The 24,193-nt window shown below is 41.0% G+C and overlaps 1 protein-coding gene across 1 annotated transcript in view; it reads right to left on the bottom strand.

Moving 5' to 3' along the window:
- Nucleotides 1-24,193, bottom strand: part of IQGAP2 (IQ motif containing GTPase activating protein 2) — a 296,229-nt gene that overhangs the window by 30,860 nt on the left and 241,176 nt on the right. The window contains exons 19-27 of the mRNA XM_060093062.1: nucleotides 23,689-23,760; nucleotides 22,936-23,005; nucleotides 19,125-19,333; nucleotides 10,604-10,753; nucleotides 7,156-7,319; nucleotides 4,524-4,748; nucleotides 3,151-3,291; nucleotides 2,715-2,799; nucleotides 1,847-2,079 (exon numbers count right to left, since the gene is read on the bottom strand). Coding sequence (XP_059949045.1) covers nucleotides 1,847-2,079; nucleotides 2,715-2,799; nucleotides 3,151-3,291; nucleotides 4,524-4,748; nucleotides 7,156-7,319; nucleotides 10,604-10,753; nucleotides 19,125-19,333; nucleotides 22,936-23,005; nucleotides 23,689-23,760 — 1,349 coding nt within the window. The remainder of the gene's footprint in view (nucleotides 1-1,846; nucleotides 2,080-2,714; nucleotides 2,800-3,150; nucleotides 3,292-4,523; nucleotides 4,749-7,155; nucleotides 7,320-10,603; nucleotides 10,754-19,124; nucleotides 19,334-22,935; nucleotides 23,006-23,688; nucleotides 23,761-24,193) is intronic.

The following is a 24,193-nucleotide window of genomic DNA, read 5'->3' as shown; positions in this document are numbered from 1 at the left end:
ACAAACTCCTGGGGATTTCAACACCCTTTCAGAGTTTCTGTTACCAATTTGACAAAAATTCAAGTTAAGCCTACTCTACTCTTAGTTGATCCAGACAGCAGTTGCTGGCTGGAAAGGCTGTTAAGACCAGACACACAGATACATACAAGGCTCCCTTCCACCAGTGCTCAGACTCTAAAAAGTCTGCTATTTTAAGCTACAGCAGATTTCAACAGAGAGATGGAGAAACGCCAGGTGTGCTGCGATCATGGTTTAGGAGGGATTCTTTGCACAGGTAGAGTGGATATTTTATTCTATAAATTTGCAAATGTTTCATATGCCTGAAATTATCCTTGGTGTATCTCCTAAGGGCACCCAAGGCTTGTACACCAGAAAGACCTGTGCCTTCCCACCCCAAGGCCGGGGCAGGGTAAATGGCAGGCAGCCATGTTCCCACATGACAACTGACCTTCCTGCACTTTTTTAGTTATAATTTTTCATGGTTGCTGAGGAACACAAAGGATTAATATGAGTGGAAGAGAAAAAAAATAGATGAATATAAGAGATGAGGGGAGGCTTTTGGTTTTATTTCCTTTTAAATGAAGAAGAGTTGGAAACTTAGATGTTTGGTAGGAATAACCTGAGAAAAAAGGAAGTAAAAAGAGGCTCTAATAGCAGATAAGGATTTGTGAGAAATGGATGTAACTTTTTTTTTTTTTTTTTTTTTTCTTTTTGCGGTATGCGGGCCTCTCACTGTTGTGGCCTCTCCCGTTGCGGAGCACAGGCTCCGGATGCGCAGGCCCAGCGGCCATGGCTCACGGGCCCAGCCGCTCCGCGGCATATGGGATCCTCCCAGACCGGGGCACGAACCCGTATCCCCTGCATCGGCAGGCGGACTCTCAACCACTGCGCCACCAGGGAGGCCCCGGATGTAACTTTTTTAGTCAGTGAGGAGACCTAAAATTAGCAGCTTGAGAAAATCAAGAGTTCCCATAATAAGAGGCTTTGGGGAAAATTTCTCACAAGAGGCCACAAATTCCAGAAAGAGATTAATGATCATGAACTATCTTTGTCAACAGATAAATCACTAATCTAGAGGAAAACTGAGGAATGGGAAATTATCATTTTCCAAGTGAGGCGTGAAAGAGGCCACATAGATGTCATACTTGTATGACTGGCTGAATGGCAGAAAAGAGAAAGCGAACGCCAAGATGAACGTGCTTCCTCAGAGAGCTTCAGGGTGAGTGAATCTTCCTGCTAGATTCATCCTCCTCCCGTATCCCCTTGGAATGATTAATGATACAATTTGGAGAGCTTATAAAGTCAATAGACTTTAAGTCTTACATGTATATTTAAGAGATGTTCGAGAACAGAACAGAACATATTCACACACAATCCTCAACAAACATAGAAGCTGGATTCTCCCAACCATCCCAAAGCAAATACTCAGTTTCCTACTATTGTTTGATGCAAACAAGTCAAGTTTTTCCTGAATGGACAAAATGATACTCTCTTTTTAAGTTCAGAAAAGCAGAAGTTAGCTATTTTGATTTCTTTAATTCTAAGTACTACAAGCCTATAGCGTACCAAGAAGATTAAATATTTCTTCTTGTCAATAGCAGAAATCATACACATGGGGATGACTCAATGTAACAGGGGCACTGGGGGTGGTGGGGGGATGGGGAACACCAGACAGAAGTAACCGGCCTGCTCGGCCTCCCTCCTCTTTCCCCACAGCAACAAGCAGTACAAGAAATGCATGCAGCCCCCTGAGGTTCCTGCCCCCAAGCCCAGCTCTGGGCACTGAACACACATTCCTCTTGCCCACCATCCTGCAAGTTTCTCCAAAGGTAACGATACCTCTCACCTGAACTCCTGATACGTCTCTGATAAATAAGTGTTCATAGATGAGAGATGCTCATTTTCTCCTTCAAAGAGCTTGTTGGAGGCTGCATGCTGAAGGACCTTGGCCACTGATCCCAAGTTTCTCCTCTGGTCGGAATTTATCTGACCTCCGGCTGTCATGTCGATGATATCAAAGCCATCTGGGGCGACGATGGCTGGGTTCATGTACCGATAGTACAGGAGATTTCCAACAATCTGGAGGGATGTAGAAGAAAAGACTATTTTTGAGAGAGAAAACTCAAGAGTTTGGAGGGTTTTTTAAAAGTTAATATTAACTGACATTTCCTGAGACAGCAAATCATTCTCCGACCTGAATCTTAACAAGGAGTTAAGTAAAGGTAGTAAATATAATCACATATTACTAATTATACTTAAAATTATTTTTGGTGAAAATATGCTACTGTCCCCCCCAAATTCTCTAATATAAAGAGCCTCAATAATGTATAAGAGCTCCCAATTAACCTCATAACAATAATCTTGAGAGCCATTAGAACAGAAGAATTGTAGCTTATTATAAAAAGTCATACAGGGCTTCCCTGGTGGTGCAGTGGTTGAGAGTCCACCTGCCGATGCAGGGGACACAGGTTCGTGCCCCGGTCTGGGAAGATCCCACATGCCACGGAGTGGCTGGGCCCGTGAGCCATGGCCGATGGGCCTGCAGGTCCGGAGCCTGTGCTCCGTGATGGGAGAGGCCACAACAGTGAGAGGCCCGCGTACCACAAAAAAAAAAAAAAGTCATACAAGGGGAAAAATTTTACAAAATGGTGTGTTGGTAATTTTGGCTCCTACCCCCAAGAGAAGCTATGGTGAGATCACCCTTGAAAATCTACCTTTAATAGCTCATCTTCTGTTGCATCGGGAAATTTCTCACGGATCGAATTCTTCAGTACTTTGGCTATATACCTCAGTCCATAACTACATGGAAAACAGATGACAAAAGAAAATAATGGAAAAAGGCTAAGTGAGGAAGAAACACACAGCAATTGTTCCAGTCAACTAAAGCCAAGCAGTTTTCCTAAAAATTAAACACAAAATGAGATGGTAACGGAATCACAGGACTGCCATGGATGATCATACCTGAGCGCTGTTTTGTACTGTTCCCTCTTTGGAGAACAGTTATGAAGTTAAAGTGCAAATGTTGGCAAACTTTTAAACTAGTAAATGCAATATGAGGAAAACTCCTATCTTCACTACAGGGGTTTATTTTACATAGTATTTCAAGAACTTCTAGCGAAGAAAGTTAAAGCTACTACATATACAACTTACGGCAGTAGATCAAGGGAAGAAATGATAGAATTCAGGACTTTGTCGGTGACCCTTCTCAGGTTCTCGATGGATGCCTCCAGTTTGTTTTTCACTTCTGGGTATGTCAGAGCTTGTTCTGTGGTCACATCGTAAGGCAGGTTGCTGAAACCACAATGAGGGCTTCTGATTAATTGGGGGCTTAGGTACAAGCATGTGTATCCTTGCCACATTGGTTCTACCATCAAGCTTTGTATCGTGAAGTAGAGTTTGCCCACCAACTCCAATGATAAAATGTTTGCTTGGGGCAGGGGAGAACCCACATGGAACCTTCTGCCACCAGGACAGTAGGGTGACTCCAGGCTCTCCATTTGGGCTCTTCTGGCAAAATAACAGGCAGACCCAGGTAATGTAGACCCAGCTAACTTTCTCTCTCTCTCTCCCCCTCTCTCTTTTAAATTATAAAGAGCAGTAGGTTCTTTACAGAAAAATTTGCATATAAGCCGACAAGAAAACAATACTGACCCCAGAGACAACTACTTTTCCTTATTTTAGTGTATAACTTTCTGGTCCTCTGCTACGCATGTGTGTATATGGGTGTAATGCAGTTCATGTCTATACACATCCCGTATAGATCCTACGTGTGTGTATATACATGCATTTTTTTTTGATGCAGAAAATGAGTCACTGTACCAAACTACAACCAAGAACTATGTTATGAACAGTTTACCCAGGCAACAAATATATTTCTATACCACCATTCCAAATAGTTACTTACTACTCGATTATGTTATATAAACATTTATTTAACAGATTCCCCAAAGCTAAATATTTTGACCTTCTCCAACTTTTGTGATTACAAACAGTGCTGTGATAACCACCCATGTAATTCTCTGTGCATATCTTAATGATTTCACATGGCGTCCTTTTGCAGGAAATTAAAAGCTGGGATTGCTTGGATCAACAGACCGCTACCTAGAATAAGCCAATCCCACCTGGCTTGTTGAGGCTTACATGTTCAAGTTACTCACTTGGTAACTGTAAAAAAAAAAATGTAGGTATTATCAGGTGAAGAGGTCTATGTCTAGGTCTAGGCCTAGGTTTAGAAATAGCAAAGAAAAACGAAGGGAGAGAACTACAGAAATTGTGGCTTTGGGAATCAACTGGTACCGAAATCTGAAAATACCATGTACTGCTTAAGATGAGCAAGAGTCCAAGAATGTGGCCTGCATGAGTATGTTAAGGGAGGTAACAACATCTTAGATTGAAAGCTGACTGTGCACAGTGAATTTTGTTCTTTTAACAGAGCTTAACAGAGTTTAAGAGTATGTATAAATATACACATAAAAATGATCGTAAAACATGACTGAAAACCAGCATCGCCCAGGCTTTGCTACCTGGCTTCTCCAGTCTGTGTTTCTAGTTGGTTCACCCAGGCCTTGTACACGTCGACGGGGCTTGTGTTGATGATCAGGGATTTGTCATCAATGATCTCTTTCACCACCGGAGCCAGAAGCTGGCGCAGTGTGTTCTGTCCACGGGCACCTCTGTTGAAGCTGACGACCATCTTGATGACTGTAGGGTTCCCAGTAACTATGTCCTGGACCTGGTCCACCTTTGACCTAAAAAAGGCCCAGACCAAACAAAATGGTTTGCCTCTATGGATAGAGTTTTAAACAGTGTATATTCTCTCCGGCGGGCAAGGGCTTTGGGGGCTGTATTTTTCTCCATTGAAGATCAAAGACGGTGTGATTTAAATGGAAGCTATCTCCCATCTCTATTTGGTGAGCACACCTGAGCCAAAGGAGACTTCTGGTGGACATGGCCCACATGCTGTCTTTTGTAATAAAACCTCTGAGTCTGAAACTTGTGGGAAGTTAAGGCAAAGCTTTCTCTCTAAGTATGACCATTCTATCTGCCTCCATCACTAGACAACATGCCTGACCTATTTGGCCAAAGGTTTGCAGTGGTAACAGGGCCTGTAGAGCAGGATCTACAATGCAGGTCCTGATTCTAATTTATCAGGGCTATTGGAAGACTGACTGTCCATTAATAAAGTGGGTCTCAGAATCCCCCATTTATTATTTTTATTTTTAAAAAAAGGAAGCTATCATTTGTAAGATGACTTATTCAAGAAATTTAAGGATCTAAAAATAATTTCTCAGCTTTAATTCCAATCTAGAAGGCAGGAATGAACTAAAAATGGACCTAGACTAATAATAATACCGGGTGACGGTATACAAGTTAGGATGCTCCCTGTCTCTTTCCTTGGAGTTAGCCTTGAATTTCCAATATTCTGCTGGATATTGGAAATATTTCACCCACATGTTCTACACCTAAAACTCAAACTCAGTGTTGAAAATCTAATCTGTGCCTTTTTCCTATGCATGCCCCCGCCCCCCACCATTTCCCTGAACTGTGTAGCTCCAATTCACCCTGCTCATATGTGGCTAGCAGATCAATCTTCTAAAAACTCAATGTGGTCACGTCAAAAACTTTGCACACCTTCCCAGAAAGTAAAAAGAGCCTCAGCACTTGGGCCTATACTCAATGTCTCCCATGATCTGGCCCAACCTTACTTTCCTGGTGGTCACTAATTAAGTCACCTCTTGGCTAGACTAATCTACTTTCTTTCTTGCCCCTTGGCCCATACTGTTTCTATCACCATAGTGCCTTATTTCCCTTTTCCATTTCTTTTTATAAAAACTGTAGATAGGGCTTCCCTGGTGGCTCAGTGGTTGAGAGTCCGCCTGCCGATGCAGGGGACACGGGTTCGTGCCCCGGTCCGGGAGGAACCCACATGCCGCGGAGCAGCTGGGCCTGTAAGCCGTGGCCGCTGAGCCTGCACATCTGGAGCCTGTACTCCGCAACGGGAGAGGCCACAACAGTGAGAGGCCAGTGTACCGCAAACAAAACAAAAGAAAACAAAAAAAAGCCAAAAAAACCCCAAAAAACTGTAGATATTCTTCAAGGTTTCGGGTCAACTCCTTTCTCTTCCATACAATCTTTATCGATTGACTGTATTGGCACTTTTCTTTCCATCCCTCTGCTCTGTTACACTGTGCTTATCATTCACTTACTACTTACCTTATTCTACTGCATAGCATTGCTATTTCTCATGAATCCTATTTCTCATGCTGCCTTATAGACAGCATGAGGGCAGAGGTGCCTGGCTAATAGCTTCAGAGACCTATAGGATTAGCATCGTTTAAGGGATCCAGAAGTAAGGAAGGCAGTTAAGATCCATCTAGTTGGCTAAAGGCATTTCTCATGGGTTCCCCCCCCAATTCATTATAGCTGCCTACATATTTTTTACATTAACTGAGTAAAAAATAAATTAGCAGCAGCTTAAATTCCAGTAAGAAGGAAAAACTATTTAGCAGAGATCATTATCCTCATCTGTTTATGGCTTTACTACTCACATAATTTTAATTAGGTTTTCTCACTGACTTTTTCTTAATATAAATTTATTTATTTTATTCATTTTTGGCTGCATTGGGTCTTCGTTGCTGCGCACGAGGTTTCTCTAGTTGCAGTGAGCGGGAGCTACTCTTCGTTGCTGTGCACGGGCTTCTCATTGCAGTGGCTTCTCTTGTCGCAGAGCACGAGGTGCATGGGCTTCAGTAGTTGTGGCATGCGGGCTCTAGAGCGCAGGCTCAGCAGTTGTGGCGCACAAGTGTAGCTGCTCTACGGTATGCAGGATCCCGGACCAGGGCTCGAACCCGTGTCCCCTGCATTGGCAGGAGGATTCTTAACCACTGCGCCACCAGGGAAGCCCTCACTGACTTTCAAAGAGCTTTGTACACTTGCAAAATCAAGAGTGAATTTAGCATTAGAAAACATATCACTGCTGGGAGAAAGCTGTACCTGAATATATCTATGACGATGTGGCAATTTCTCAAGAAATTTGATAATTTTAATATGTATAAATAACTTATAAGAATAACTTTAAAATTATTTTAGTAAATCAGAGATAGCCACCACTAACAAAAGGTATTGGTATTTTTACATATATACTTATATACATACTTTATTTCTTCCTCCAGAGCAGTTTTAAAAAGCTTGAGGAGTAGATATTCTTCCCGTTGATTGGAAGCATAATTGTATAGGGTGAAAATAACAGTATCCATAAATTTAGTTGACTTGTTCTGTGGCATCTGGAAAATCAGCTTAGCGAGGTACAGAGGATTTGTCTGAAGGAAAGTGAGAAGAAGAAACACCCCCCCACAAAACTATATGTTAATATATTATTAAAAGCAGAGAGGAGTCCCCAGTTCCTTGCACTTTAATGACTTATTATGTATAAAGCATATAGAAGAGTATCTGGCACATATTAAGACTTTAAAAGGTAGCAGGTAATACCAATACTAAACTATAGGAAGTTATACTAGAAAGTTATGGTAGGATTTAAATTTTATATACTATATCATGACATATTTAATGGAGTATAATTGTATTATGTACACTCTACACCATTTGGAGCCACACAGTAATATTTATTGCAGAAACACAGGAGGCGGGGGGTGGCTGATAGATCTGGTATCCGAAGAGACTGGCAAGAAGGGACCAAGGGCTGAGCCAGATAGACTGTCCTAGAAGGACTGATGAATGAATAGAAGGAAACACATCCCATATTCTGAGACAAGAAAGAAAAAGAAAAGGATACATTTATATGTGGAGACAGTGGGATGGCCATGATGTTTTAGAAAGCATGAGAAGGTAGGACTGAGGCAGGGAGGCTGAACAGAGGGGTGAAGGTCAGGATAGTTCATGGGGGAAGTGCCAGAAGAACCTGACAAGAAGCCCATATACTTAGTGTGGGAAAAGAATCACCCCAGAAGGCTAAGATAAAAAGAAGAGAAGAGAGAGGGGGGTGGCTGTTAGACCTCGTGTCTGAAGAGAGAATCTCTTTATGTTAAAAACAAATTTGGGCCTCCCTGGTGGCGCAGTGGTTAAGAGTCCGCCTGCCGATGCAGGGGATACGGGTTCGTGCCCCGGTCTGGGAGGATCCCATATGCCGCGGAGCGGCTGGGCCCGTGAGCCATGGCCGCTGGGCCTGCGCATCCGGAGCCTGTGCTCCGCAACGGGAGAGGCCACAACAGTGAGAGGCCCGCATACCGCAAAAAGAAAAAAAAAAAAAAAAAAAAAAAAAAAACAACAAATTTAAAGATGGACAAGAATTTTAAAAAATTGACATGTAGCTCAGCTTAGGATGGAGTTCAAGAGATGTAGCATCAGTCTTCGTGGTAATGTGGTTTTTCTGAAGGAGTTACACCAGATGGAGGTTAGAAGAAAAAATATAAGATTAAGGTGACAGAGAAATTTGATAGTCCTACTCTTCGTCTTCCTTCCGATGAGAAAAGAAAATTTTCCATACATGGAAACCGGTATTTAAGAGTCTCAAGCAGTTTGGCTTTAAAAATTTTAAGAAAACCCTAATTCTAGTTTAGTTTACCACTTAGATTTAACTTTCAAGCTCATAATGACTGGCTGAAATTTTATGAATAAGCAGCTCAGGACAACCTTTTTCTTAGCATTCTGGGGTGATTCTTTTCCCACACTAAGCATATTGGCTTTTGAGAAAGGAAAATTACTCTAAAGCCGAAGAAGCCTCATTCCTCTCAGATGACCTAAAAACTTTAAATTTAGGCTCATACAGAAGAGACAAGCCCATAGCAAAACCTATACTAGCTGACCTGCTACTTTGGCTAAGAATTTCCAAAGGCGAAAGGGATCCACGCCGTTTGCTTTTCTATAGCTTCCTCATTGGTCTTGGGTTAATGTCTCCAAAGCAGACAGGAGAAAAGGTGAAGAAAAATAAATGATTTTTTGACACTTCACTCAGTACAACTGAATGGTCATGCTCTGGTTCTATCAGTTTTGGATCGTTTAGGGAATAAACCTTGTGGAATTATTCTAAACACGCTCCTATGCTTTTTCTCCTTCCCATTAATGAGCCTCCACTTACGTAACAGGGTAAACTATACAAATCTTAGGCCAGTGACTAAATTTTCACCTTCCTAAATGACACAAATTCTATCAAAATCCAACAATAGAAAACTAAATCCTAAAGAAGCTTCATACACTTGGAAGTTCATGGATGTCAAAAATGATAAATGTGAGAACCTACTGTGTAGCACAGGGAACTCTACTCAATGCTCTGTGGTGACCTAAATGGGAAGGAAATCCAAAAAAGAGGGGATATATGTATACGTATAGCTGATTCACTTTGCTGTACAGTAGAAACTAACAACGTTGTAAAGTAGCTATACTCCAATAAAAATTAATTTTAAAAAAGATAAATGCTTAAAATTAAATTTCTAACTGGTGGATGCCTATTAACCTAATTTCAGCAGACAAAAAACCTTCCCTGCCTAGCGCGAGCCCCCTTTCTTTCTGGAAAGGAAGCTGTTGTTAAGCACTGGATTCCATGGACAAGTCTGTTTTAACATTCTTCCTTTTATGCTGCCACATGGTGGACATCTGGAGTACTACACCTGTTCTCCACTCTAAGTAGAGAATTCTCAACTCCACCAAAATTAACGTCTCTTCTCTCAGCGCGGCTAGCCACACCTCATTTATATTTTGGGTAATGTGTTCTCTGTGCACCTAATGCCAGCGACGTCCTCAAGCAAAGATTCAAGCATCTCCACGCCTTGACGGAATCACGGCCACCAGCAGCGGCCCCAGGGTCACCTGACTTTCAAGGAAGAACTGCTGATCCACCTTTTTTGGGAAAGTTTTCCTGCCGAGGGGAGGCTTTGTTTCAATCTCTCACTATCGCTCACTGTTTCCTTTGGGACTGATTGTACGTGCTGGTGGGCGGATGAGGTTGATCAATGGTCAAACAAACAAAAAACTAGTCCACCAGACAGAATCCAGCCGTAACCAGTTCAGCTTAGTTCTCACCCACACTATTGAAGCAATGGAAAATTACTGTTCACTTAGATCACAGTCATGCCATGGAAATAATGAAATAAAAAAGGCATCCCATTTCCCTAATCCAAACTCTCTGGCTCCTTCCTCAAAAGAAAGGCAGTCTGGTTCTGGTACAGATCTGTTTTTCATACAGTTACTTTAATTTTTTCATGTTTGACAGCATCTGCTTATGTTATTATTAGATTTATACTGTTTCTGCCGATAACTGCAGTATAATGTAGTCATGAAGAGTGTGGCTGAAGTTTTAAGTCAAACTGCCAGGGTCCCGATACCCTTGCTTTACCATTTACTGGCCGTGTCTCAGTTTTCTCACATGTAATACAGGAATATCAGTAAATTATTTTTTGATGGTTCCCAGGGTTGTACTAAGAATTAAAATGAGATAATGTATATAAAGCACCTAGAATAGCACTTGGTACTTAATAGTGCTCAGAACATGTAAACTATTATAGCCTTAGCATGGAACAAGATCTACTGTAAAACACCAACAGGGACACAGCATTTACCCAAAACTCACAGTGAAAGAAATTGTTCTCACCTGTAAAAGATAAAAAAGCTGCTGATATGTTTCCAGTGTTTTTCTTCTCTCCTTACTCAAACTTTTGATCCCTTGGTTGTCAGTGTTATTCAGTATTTGCATTTCTCCACCTTTTTTCTTATTCAGTTTTGTTCTGTGTGAAATTACATCCTGGAAAAAATTTTTATGAAATTACTACTTTTTATGCTGATACTCTTTACCTCCTTCCTTCTCAGACACCCTGACACACACAGTCGGAAAGATTAATTTTCCACATTTCCTTCACGAAGAAACAAACGGACAGAGAATGTTAAAGAAATTAAGAAAATCCAAATTGCAGGTGAGTTTGGCTTTTGTAATATTTGTTCTCCAAAGCTGTACGCATTTGTTCTTAGGATGTAATGTAGGTCCCAAGACAATTCAATAGGGAGAGGATAATCTTTTCAAAAAATGATGCTGGGACAACTGGATATCCAGGTTCAAAAGAAAGAAGTCAGACCTCATCCCATAAACAAAAATTAACTCAAAAGAGATGAAAGAACTAAATGTAGGAGCTAAAACTATAAAACTCTTGTAAGAAAACCTAGGCAAGGGCCTCCCTGGTGGCGCAGTGGTTGAGAGTCCGCCTGCCGATGCAGGGGATACGGGTTCGTGCCCCGGTCTGGGAGGATCCCATATGCCGCGGAGCGGCTGGGCCCGTGAGCCATGGCCGCTGGGCCTGCGCATCCGGAGCCTGTGCTCCGCAACGGGAGAGGCCACAACAGTGAGAGGCCCGCATACCGCAAAAAGAAAAAAAAAAAAAAAAGAAAACCTAGGCAAAAATATCTGTTACCCTGGATTAAGCAATGGTTTCTTTTAGGGTTGTGTGTGTGATAATTTATTTAATCATATTCCTTTTGATAGACAGTTAAGTTTCTTTAAATTTTATTACTATTTCAGAGTGTGTAGGGAGCCTTCTTGTACATGCATCTTTGTGCATGTAGATAATGGTTTCTTACATACGACACCAAAAGCACTAGCAACAAAAGAAAAAAATAAAGCGGACTTCATAAAAATGAAAACCTTTGTGCTTCAAAGTACATTATCAATAAAGAAAACCCATAGAATGAGAGAAAATATTTGCAAATCATTCATTAGATAAGGGACTTGTATCCACAATATACTATAAAGAACTCCTACATCTCAAAAATAAAAAGACAAATAACCCAATTAAAAAATGGGCAAAGAATGTGAACAGACATTTTCCCAAAGACGACCTACAAATGGCTAATAAGCACATAAAGAGATGCTCAACATTAACAGTTATTTGGCAGTTCCTCAGAAGTTAAACACAGGTGACCATGTGACCCTGCAACTTCACTGTTAGGTAAATACTGAAGAGAACTGAAAACATACGTCCACAGAAAAACATGTACATGAATGCTCATAGCAGAATTACTCATAACAGCTGAAAAGAGGGAACAACTCAAGTGTCCATCAACTGATAAATGGGCAAACAAAATGTGGTGTATCCACACAATGGAATGTTATTTATCAGTAAAGAGGAATGAAGTACTGATTTAGGCTACTCCAAAATAGTGAACTTTAAAAACACTACACTAAGTGAAAGAAGGTGGTCACAACAGATGACATATTGTGTGACTCTATTAATATGAAATATCCAGAACAGGCAAATCTATCAAGATAGAAAGTATACCAAAGGTTGCTGTGGCTGGGGGTTGGAGTGAATAGGTAATGACTGTTAATGAATATGGCTATTTTTTCCATTGAAATATTATTCATTTACTATACAGTTCATCCTTTTAAAGAGTACAATTCCGTGGTGTCCCATCTAGTCACAAGGTTGTGCAACTGTCACCACAATCTAATTCCAGAACAGTTTCTTTGGGATTTCTTTTTGGGGTGATGAAATGTTCTAGAGTCAGACAGAAGTGATAGTTGTACAATTTGGGGAATATACTAAACACGACTAAACTGTAACTTTTAAAAGAATGAATTATATCTTTTGAAACTATAGAAGCACTTGCAAAAAATATGCAATGTAGAAATTAGAAATGGAAGCGCAAGAGGGAGGGGATATGGGAACATATGTATATGTATAACTGATTCACTTTGTTATAAAGCAGAAAAAAAAAAAAGAAAGAAAGAAATGGAAGCGAAGAGAAGCCTCTAAATATTTAACAAAGTTAAGGGTTTTTCCTCCCAATCATGCTCCTTTAACTATTTACAGGGAAATGTGGAAAATGTGTGGCTGGAAACATTGTCAAGAGGTCACTGAGGCTGCTATGTCCCCTTCAGGGGCTTAAAGGCTCATGAACCAGAGTAGATCGTTTAGATAAGGATCTACCAAACATTTTTACAGAAACCCACAGTAAAAAATACATTTTATGTCTTTTATTGGCAAACTTACCCACACACACTATACGAAAGGATGCTTATTCTTACTACTGGAACGCACTCTGATAGTTTCAACTTGCTTTTATTCTATTCCATTTTTAAAATCTGCTGAAGTGATACACTAAATTGATTTCATGACTCACTAATGGCACGTGACTTACATGAAAGCCACAGCTCTAGAATGCCTCCTTTGCCACCGAACACTGGGTCACTGTCCCAGAGCATAGGTGGCAAGAAAGCTGTTTTTCCTAAAACTTCTTCCATCTGCTTCCCTGAGCTCTTAGCCCAGCCTCCACATGAGGACTCTGTTTGCAGCCAGTATCAGGATTCTCCACCACCAGTCCCGAGGGGGGCCCTCCGGGCATTTCAGGCACTACCATGCTTTGCTGTGCATGCACTGCTGTCCATCTTGCATCCTGGGCCCTTCTCCACCAAATGCCAGTAGGGACTCCTGTCATTTTGACAACAAAAAATGTGCCTGTCCCCATTTCCAATTATCCCTGTGGATGAGAACCACCGTACAGGACAAGCTCCAAATCTATTCACCCCCCAGCACCCCCTTCTCCGATAGCTGGGGTCAGCTCATAGGTAGGGAAAAAAAACCCCAAAACAACCCTTGGAGTGTTGAGATTAGATAGTTCTATGTGGTTACATCCATTGCCTTCAAGGTCTATGAATTTATTCTTCTTTATTCTCAGCTTAGAGAGGGGTAACTTGACTTAATCCTTTACTTCTGTTCCCCTAATTGTTTATGTGGGGAAAGAGGAGGAATTTGATTTTCATTTCTACAAAAATTTTAAGAAGGCGACACTTCCCCCCTTATTTCACAAATATATAAATCACATTCAAGATGAAGAAAGGAAGCGTAGTTACCTCCAGACGGAGGTTCAGGAGAAGTCTAGGCAGGCGGTGGCCTGATACCTGTATCTATAAGAAGTCCTAAGACATCACTAGACTAACTGGCTTACGGTTCCATTTAACCCAGGTTTCTCCTCTTCAGATAACTGGTGATGTGTAGAGATTCAATTCCCCCAAATATATGGAATAAATTAATTATCTTGATTTTAAATATACGGAAGAAAAAAAATCTTGGTACTTAACCTCCCCATCACTGGCCCCCCTCACCCCCGATGTCCCCCAACTACTTGCAATGGAAATAGCTCTGGAAACTGGAGACTATTCCTTTGTTATGTTGCAGACTTCATCTTTAGGGTAATGTTTTTGACATATACAGAAGAGAACAGAGGGTGGGGTGGTAAGCAAACTCTAGGGCAGAACCAAGTTCCTTCGCATTATTAACAGATTTGGTGAAGACAGCACAGGAAGAGCACTGGAGGAAGGGAAAGAGCAGAGTCAAATGCTGAGCCCTGGAGGGGAAGTGGGAGGGAGAGGAGAGCGAGCAGCTGTGCCACGGGAACCGTCTGTCTGCTGGAGATCCAAGTACAGAGCAGCACGCTTCAACGGGATAAGCCCTTCTTCTGTCTTCCCTGTGAAATTACACCTGGCTCACAAAAGCTCTGGTGTGAATGGAGGTTTGCCTTGGAAAGCTTGAAGAGGGGGACAAAGGCCAACCCAGACAGGGGTTCCAAAGAGAGGCATATGCTTTTTACTAATAGAAATCTCATGTCCTCTATTCTTTTTTTTTTTTTGCGGTACGCAGGCCTCTCACTCTTGTGGCCTCTCCCGTTGCGGAGCACAGGCTCCGGACGTGCAGGCTCAGCGGCCATGGCTCACGGGCCCAGCCGCTCCTCGGTATGTGGGATCTTCCCAGACCGGGGCATGAACCCGTATCCCCTGCATCGTCAGGCGGACTCTCAACCACTGCGCCACCAGGGAAGCCCCAAGAGGCATATGCTTTTTATTAATAGAAATCTCATGTCCTCTATTCTTTTTTTTGTTTTGTTTTGTTTTTGCGGTACGCAGCCCTCTCACTCTTGTGGCCTCTCCCGTTGCAGAGCACAGGCTCTGGACGCGCAAGCCCAGCGGCCATGGCTCACGGGCCCAGCCGCTCCGCGGCATGTGGGATCTTTCCCGACCGGGGCACGAACCCGTGTCCCCTGCATCAGCAGGCGGACTCTCAACCACTGCGCCACCAGGGAGGCCCATGTCCTCTATTCTTATCAATAAATATTGAACATCTGAGGAATACTGGTTCGAAGGAGCAACAGTATTTAACTTGTTCATAATATTCCCACATCTCAATGTTGCCTTAGTTGCCACCATCTTTTCCCTCCCCCTGGTAACAGAATATCCGCATGCAGGTAATGTGCTAGAGTATACGCACTTTTGTAGAAGATGTGGACTACGACAAAGGGCTTGGGCTTTGGAGTCATAAAAATACGAGTATCTGCAAAGCACAGTTAGTTTTGTGACCTTGCTCAGGTTAACCTCTCTAAGACTCAGTTTCCTTAAATCTATAAAATGGGCTTAATGATAGCAATCTTACTGAGCTTCTGTGAAGATAAAAACAATCCACGTAAGGCACTTAGCACATTTTCCAGTGAAGAAAACAAGGCTTAGAGAGGTTAAGGAAGGAAATATGCTCATAAAGCAGCAAAGAAGTTTAATTAAGCAATACAATAAATTTCAATCCTGGGTTACAGATAGCCCTGGCCTACAAGTCTGCACTCACATGATATGACACACCCATCAATAGGAATTTTAGCAATTCAAGATTATTTTCAATTTCTACTTTGGTTTTCCTTCAAGCTACTTTGAATCTAGACCTTTCTTCCTCCCTATGCCTCCCAGAAACTTCTACTTCAGCTGTCTGTCTCCATTTCCAAACCTCTTCTTTTGCTTAAAACCAATATTAGCTACTTCACTCACTCGCCCACTGACTTTCTGAGGTTTCCAGAAAGAATGCCAATTTTAAAAGAAGTGTAAGACACATGGTTACTAGAGAGAGCTAGAGTTGCTCTGTAAGAACTAAGCCACTTCCCTTTAAACCTTTTTCTCAACATATGCTCATTGTTAAAAAAAATTAAAAACTATATATACCAGGACATGGAAGCAACCTAAGGGTCCATTGACAGATGAATGGATAAAGAAGATGTGGCACAGGGCCTCCCTGGTGGCGCAGTGGTTGAGAGTCCGCCTGCTGATGCAGGGGACACGGGTTCGTGTCCCGGTCTGGGAAGATCCCACATGCCGTGGAGCGGCTGGGCCCGTGGGCCATGGCCGCTGAGCCTGCGTGTCCAGAGCCTGTGCTCCGCAACGGGAGAGGCCACAACATTGAGAGGCCCGTGTACCGCAAAAAAAAAAAAAAAAGAAGATGTGGCACATATATACAATGGAATATTACTCAGCCATAAAAAGAAACAAAACTGAGTTATTTGTAGTGAGTTGGATGGACCTAGAGTCTGTCACACAGAGTGAAGTAAGTCAGAAAGACAAGAACAAATACCGTATGCTAACACATATATATGGAATCTAAAAAAAAAAAAAGGTTCTGATGAACCTAGGGGCGGGACAGGAATAAAGACGTAGACGTAGAGAATGGACTTGAGGACACGGGGAGGGGGAAGGGTAAGCTGGGACGAAGTGAGAGAGTGGCATGGAATATATACACTACCAAATGCAAAATAGCTAGCTAGTGGGAAGCAGCTGCATAGCACAGGGAGATCAGCTCGGTGCTTTGTGACCACCTAGAGGGGTGGGATAGGGAGGGTGGGAGGGAGACACAAGAGGGAGGGGATATGGGGATATATGTATACGTATAGCTGATCCACTTTGTTATACAGCAGAAACTAACACAACACTGTAAAGCAATTTTACTCCAATAAAGATGTTAAAAAAATATATATATATATGGTTAATTCTACCATGCAAAGAAAAAGAGCTTAATTTTTTTCTTTTAGCTTAAGTGTATATCTATTTTTTACAATAAATGAAATCATAGTGTTTTAGGTACTATTTTCTTCTCCATTATATTGCAACCCTTTCCCCTGCCCTTAAATATTCTTCAGAAACGTTATTTTTAGTGGCCGTGTAATATACATGTCGGACTGGTTCTACTGTCCTCTGTTTGTTGTTTTCGGGTTTGGGTTGTTCCCCATTATTTCGCTACTGTAAATAAAACTTCAACTGCACTATTCTTATCATCAAACCAAAAATGCTACTATTAATAAGATAAAAGAGTACGTCCTTGAGAATCATTAGTTTAACTTCTAATCAGTGTTTGATAAATATTTGGTGTTTGAAAATATAAGCCGAAAAATTAACTTTGTTTCACAATGCTAACAATTAGTAATGCTTTAAAAAATTTTAAACACTCATGAAGATATGAAAATCTGCCATGTTTGTATTTCCACAAGCTACATATTTCTACTACTCTTTTGCAACTAAGCCTTTATTTTAAAAGGCAAGGCATTTCCTGTTTACAACTTTTTGGGAGTAGGGTAAAACAGCAGTGTAAAGCTATAAAAGGCATTCTCTGAAGGACCTTCTGGAATATATTATACTTTAAAAGTTTTCATATGTATCAAACAATACAAACACATTTTTTTTTTTTTTTTTTTTTTTTTTTTTCTTTTTGCGGTATGTGGGCCTCTCACTGTTGTGGCCTCTCCCGTTGCGGAGCACAGGCTCCGGATGCACAGGCCCAGCGGCCATGGCTCACGGGCCTAGCCGCTCCGCGGCATATGGGATCCTCCCAGACCGGGGCACGAACCCGTATCCCCTGCATCGGCAGGCGGACTCTCAACCACTGCGCCACCAGGGAGGCCCCACATTATTTTTTTTTAAAAGACTAAAGTACTATTGTTTTTCTGGATAAAACAATGAAAATAGAGTTAAAAGCAGAACTTTTAAGTTTGTAGTTTTTTCCCTTAATATTTAGAAAAGATGATCATTTCCTGTCTTACGAGTTGCTCTCGTTTCCTTATTTTCTTGGCACTATTTTGCTGGTATCTCTGTGAGGGCCGGAGACAAGAGTGAGGCGTTCCCATGTCCACTTAGCTGGTAGCCTCCCGTGCCTGTTCACCTGGTAGTTTTCCAGAACCACACCAGAAGCTGGCTCTTTACCTCTGACCCACTGTAGCCTTCTCAGGGCATCCAGAAGGTCAACTTCCCCTGCCTTGCCCTGTTGGTTTTCTGAAAACTGACGTGGCATGGGAACAGGGACATGGAGAGAGGTCTTACCCTGGAAATCTCCTTTTCTTGGGTAAAAATGACACTTTTCACATAGTTTTGGGGAGCTTTGACACTGGCAGGTTTCTCACAGATACAGAACTACAGCATTATTTATTTGGAGGCTATTATTAGGGAAATGCCACTCTGTAGGGGGTCATTTTGGAAATGTGCAGGGGGGAGGGCTAACATCTGATGGATTGGAGATACCACTGGCTTCCAGTGAGCGGGGCCTGGGGAGGACAGATGCTCTGCTGTCCTGCAGTTTGTAGGATGGTCCTGTGTAAATAACTGTCCACATCTCGCATGGCTGGATTTTTTAATGTCCCACTGGTCACTCACGTAGTTCAAAATTCTGTGCGTAGTTGCTTGAGCCTAGAATCTAATCATTTTACATATAAGCACAACATAGATCCTCACAATTTTAATATAAACTTAATTTTCTAGGACGGCAATTCCATGTCAAGTGGTGGGGGGTGGAGGAAGACCACACTTTGCTGTTCAAGGGCTTATTACAAACAGTTGTTCTCCACTTTGGAAAAAAGAACTCATGGCCAGTTCCACCACTCACCTGACCAGTCTCATCTGTAGCTCTCTCAATCTGTGGTTATTCTGTGAAGAGGCCCAAGTCTCTGGTAACTTTATCACATCTAATGGCATCAGGCCCATGTATTTTCATATTGAAATATGTATTTTTACTATAAATTAATTTCTTTGAATTTCTCTTTTATATTTATAGAAAGGCCTTAGCCTTGCTATGAAGGTACATATGTAAGTTGGTTTTATTTCACATAAATTTCCTTTCAGAATGGTATAGAAGTCTTACCAAATGTCATAAAAGGGGGGCACAGAATTTTGCAGGTCTAAGACCATAAAGTGGTCATGAAAATGGTAAATAAACTTTGGGCCACTCCTTCTGGACTCCAAAGGAACTTAGCTGGACCAGAGAGTTGTGGGCAAATATACGACTGTCTTCTCTCTTCTGGGAACCAACAGTCCCACAAACCCCACTGACCTCCAGTGTGATCCTGTTCTTCACCAGAAGCCCAATCTTAATGTCCATCAGGTTCAGGTCTTTCTCGAGCTGTTGAGTGCCTCTGATCTTGGTCACCACTTCTTCCCTTAATCGTGCTACCTCCAGCGCCTCCTGGAAATCCAAGTCACTCTGGTCCAACAGGTGTACAAATTTGCGGATTACTGTTAACGGCGGGTTTTTGGAGCCAACTGCAAGGAAAGGAAAGGTGTGCTTTAACTGGGCATGCTTGAACGGATCATCAGTAGGAAAGAAATCAGGTCTTTAAATAAAGCATTGACAGAAAAGTAGAGCGATGGACGTGCTTGGTCTCCAGAGTGAATCATCCTGCCTCATGTCAAATCTGGACGAGGAAAGGGATCATATAAATAAATGCACGCCACTGATAAGGTTGGGCCTCACTAATTCCTCGTCTAGCACCCGTTTATCAGCCCTCTCTCATGCTGTTCCCAGGACCACGCACTGAGGAGATAGTTCTATCTATCAGTGTCTTATTGATGAGGAACCTGGGAAAGAATGCTAACGTGAGTTGCCCCGGCTCTAAGAGCTTGTGGCTGAGCCAGATAAGAGATTTCTGTTCTTGCTGCAGGAAGCAGAAAGAGGATTTTTTGTTTCTTGTTTTTTGTTTGCCCAGCCCAAAAGACCTTGGGGAAGGAGCAGGAATTAGGTGAAAGGTGAATTAGAAAAGGTCAGTCAAGGGAGAACTGTAAGGTCTAACAGGAGCCAACAGAATGACAACTGGAACACATGTTCTACTTGGCAGAAATGAAGCAATTTTAGAAACTGAATTGGGTCCCTGTCCTTTCAGCATGGACCAGGGAGGGCATTCAGCACCTAAGAGACCAGGCTCAGTTGTTGAGAGGAATATCTATATAAATTCTACAAGGGCTTTCCCTTAGTGCCTTGAACCTTAATTGTGCTTTAATTCTCTTGCACTGCGACTTTGAAAAAGAAAATTTTTTTAAGGTGTGTAATGAGATCTGCTCTGGGTAAACTCTAAGAAGAAACTACCTGGACCTTCAATGCTGAATGATTAGACACAGCAACAAAAAGATGACTTGAGAGAGCCCAGTCCAGTTGTGGCGGCCTCAGTAACCATCCTCTCTTCTACTTCCAAGGCCCTACTCAAGCTTCCTTATACTTCTGTTTAGTTGTGTGGCATTTTGGCACTTAAGGAATACAGAGTTCAACCAACAACACAATTAACAGCCTGAACTCATCATGAACAACCAAATCTAGAGTCATCTGTATTACTGTTGTTCCCCATCTGATGGTCTTTATTGGTACTTGTCAAAGAAAAGCCTTAGGAAGCTTCAGAGGTCCAATTCTGCTTCCAGGCTCAGAATTTACTGGATAATAATGCCTCATATTCCACTAGATTCCAAGTTACCTTGGATTAGGGACCCTTTTCTTCCTGATCACTGAAGCATACGTGAATTTATTTTCCTTCTATCTCAGCAAAGATGTTGCTGATGACATGACCATTTCAGAAACAGCCTGAGGCACACACCAGAGCTCATTCACATAGCTGAGAGAACATAAGCCAACGCATTTGTGTCTAAAGTTCTCTCTCCTGGCTCTGAAGAACTGTGTATCAGTTTATGTGCTAACAGGCCTGGTAGAAACAAATTAATATTTTAGTCTTACTAATTATTATGGCTCAAATGTAATATTTCCTCTACCAACAGTTGGCTTTTTGGCATCTTCATGATATCTTCATACCACTTTGTGGTACTTTGATTTCAGGAAACCACACAACTGAACAGTCAGCACTTACAAGTGGCCACATTACGGTTCCAGCAACTTCTAAACCTGAATGCATTCAGCGCCTCTCTGGGGGGAATGGGTGAAAATGAATCATGACAGACTAATAAAAGTGATCTGTTTTTCAGCTTAAAAAAATGCCTTTGTTTTATGAAGATGCTGAATTGAGAAAGAAATGAAAATTTACAGTTCAGTTACCACAAAGCCACCCTATTTGCCAAAACCCAGAGCAGTTTTGATCTGATTTATTCACTAACATATTTTCTATCTGCCTTCTATGCTTTAACAGGAAATCACCTAGATTTTTAAACTGGAATTTCTTTTATCTTTGTAAGTTAAAAAAAAAAAAAAGTAAGCAAGTAACAAGCATCATCACAACCCCCACAAAAACATGTTCCCCAGAAGGAAACGAAAAGCAGCCTGTGTTTGTTTGGAAAACTTATCCTTAAATTACCTATTTTAGTGTGTTAGTGCTCAGAAAACAAACCCCCTATTCAGCTTCCTTATAAAAAATTAAAGATTGTCTACCAACTAAGAGACGAATCTCATCAATTCCAAAGTGGAGCAGTATGGCATTGGAAAGACTGGGGACCCTTCCTCCCTCAGTTTGCATGCTGGCTTCTGGAATCTAGTAGAATGAGGTAGTATCCAGAAGATTCCACGGGCTTGAGGCAGAACCTGGCCTCTGAGGCTGCCGGATACTTTTCCTTAACAAGTACCAGGGAAGCATCTTTCTTAGGCCATACACTTCACTCCATAATTCAGACAGACTTTTGACAATAAAGGGTGTTGGTGAAACTACTTAGTAGCACTGTGCTAGGAACATTACTGAACAGTTATTTCCTCCAAAAAAAAAAAAAGAAAAAAAGTAAGAAACAAGGCAGTTAGAACATAATGGCCATTTTCATTACTAAAATACACACTGATTTGTTTTGCCCTCTCAAAACTAATCTTGAATGACCTGAATATTTGAAGAATTTAGGCAGTACTAATAAACTTATCAGCAAGCCCTTCTAGACTTAATCTAGGACATGCTCTTTATCACATGTTCTTGTGATAGTAAGGATGTTAAAAATTTAGCATATAAAGAATGATCTTCACTATGTAAAAACAACAACAACAACAGAATGACAAACGTATGCAGAGCTGAAACTGAAAAAGACAGCACAAAATGTAAATGCTATTTCTGGGTGATTTTTATTTTATTTTGCTGTTTTCAAACTTTCTACAAATGGCATATACTATTAGTATAAGGAAGACGATTTAAAAAACCATAGGTACTGTGAGAAGTCCAGAATGAAATTATAGGAAGATGTTTGTAGTTATCTTTGGGAGGTGAAACTGTGTGCTTTTTCCCTTCTTATTCGTATTTCCAAATTTCTCATACGACTATGTTTCATAATTAAAATGAGAGGAAAAAAAATCACAGGCTAGGTAATAAACAGTATTCAAATTTAAGTTTATCTTCTGGCTTTTTGCATTAGATTCCTGCCTCTAGCTCAAATTTAATATAAAAAATCAGCATTTATGCCAACTCCATTTTTAAAAAATTGAAGTGTAGTTGATTTACAATGTGTTAGTTTCAGGTGTACAGTGAAGTGATTCAGATGTATATGTATATATATATTTTTAATATTCTTTTTCATTATAGGTTATTATAAGATATTGAATATAGTTCCCTGTGCTATACGGTAGGTCCTTGTTGATTATCTATTTTATATATAGTAGTGTGTATATGTTAATCTCAAACTCCTACTTTATCCCCCCACCCCATGCAGCCCATTCCTTTTGAAGAAGAAATCACATCTACTGCATTTACCCCACTCCATTTAGATAGAAAGGCCCACTTCCTGTCATCACATCTTCCTTTGTGTACTGGTTCAGAACCTGGGGCCTGAGATGGTCAAAATCTACTGGAAGTAACGGGCATCCTCTGTTTTTGAAGCAGCCACTGAAGTGACTCAGATGGAAATAACTTGTCCTTGCCTGGTTAATAAGGGATACTTTGTCTCAGAATGCTCCCACTTACCCAATGTTTTGTAGTCATCTCTAGCTTTGTTTGCTCTCAATAGAGACTGTATTTTCACAATTTCATTGTTCTGCGAAAAAAATAAGACCAGTCACAACCTCCCAGAGTCCCACCTACTCCACTATTTTAGAATTTAGAACTATTTAAAAGTAACAGCGTTTTCAAAAGGGACACTATTTAGAACTGATAGTATTTAGATGTGGTGTAGTCAATGTTTATTTTTGCATTCTCTTTGAAGAAAGGGGCAGATAAGTTAGCTAAAATATAAACAGTTAGCTAAAATATAAACAAGATTGCAAAGCGACCGTTTAAATATAGAGATTTAAAAAGGGCAAAGAATTTTACCACCAAATTTAGTTGGTCCAATCTATGTTCACATATCTATTCTTCAAAGATCCTAAAAATATTCCTCCTGTGGGTGTTTATTTAAATTACTCGGTTAGCAGTAATAAGCACTTTACAAGTAATGTTGGAAAGTTGAATCTTTTCTCCCTGGCATTACTAGCCCACATCAGTTTTCTCTCACCCATTTCCTTTCCAGTTCTGAATGGTGAAGTCTCACTCTGAACCTAAGTTCTGAATAAAAAAATGTAAGAAGTGTCCAAATAGTATCACATTGAGTTCTAAAACCTATTTTTTCCTCCTAGTGTTCATTTCCACCATTTAATAAAAATCATTCAATGCTAACATTCAACAAAGTATTCACTTAGTTCATTCTCAACCAGGATAAAAATCCACATGCGTGTCTCTTACATGATCTCTGAAATACTGCAGTCGTGAGAGGTAATTCTTTCGTGCTGTTACCATCCGGAACCAGGACTGAATCTAAAAATAAGTTAAAAAGAGAAATCCAGGCAATTACCAGATAACCTTTCATATCTCTTTATGGAGTCTTTTAAAAATAATATTGATAGATAATTTGATAAAAAAGTAAAAATTAGCAGCCTACCAACTAATAAACATCTAAAGCCTAATCTTCATCTTCTACTTCCTTCGTTGCTTTTTCTCCTAGGGGTTCAGAACATGTTACACGTTATGGTGGGGAAGGTAATGTAGCTCTTTGTACTATTTTGCTTTAATCTCAGTAAGTAAAAGCCAAGCGGGCAAGGCATTTTGCTGAGAGTTGCCACGGGTCAGGGGATCAAATGAAACTAAGTTCAGGGTTGCTTCCCACATCTCTTAAACGCAGCGAATATTCTTTAGGTCTTTACAGGAAAACATTTCAAGAGGTCTCACGAGGGACCAACTGTGACCCATG

The sequence above is a fragment of the Mesoplodon densirostris genome, chromosome 3 (assembly GCF_025265405.1).
Source record: "Mesoplodon densirostris isolate mMesDen1 chromosome 3, mMesDen1 primary haplotype, whole genome shotgun sequence".
Taxonomy (NCBI): domain Eukaryota; kingdom Metazoa; phylum Chordata; class Mammalia; order Artiodactyla; family Ziphiidae; genus Mesoplodon; species Mesoplodon densirostris.
The sequence above is the reverse complement of the archived record's forward strand: the minus strand, read 5'-3'. Positions and strand labels throughout refer to the sequence as shown.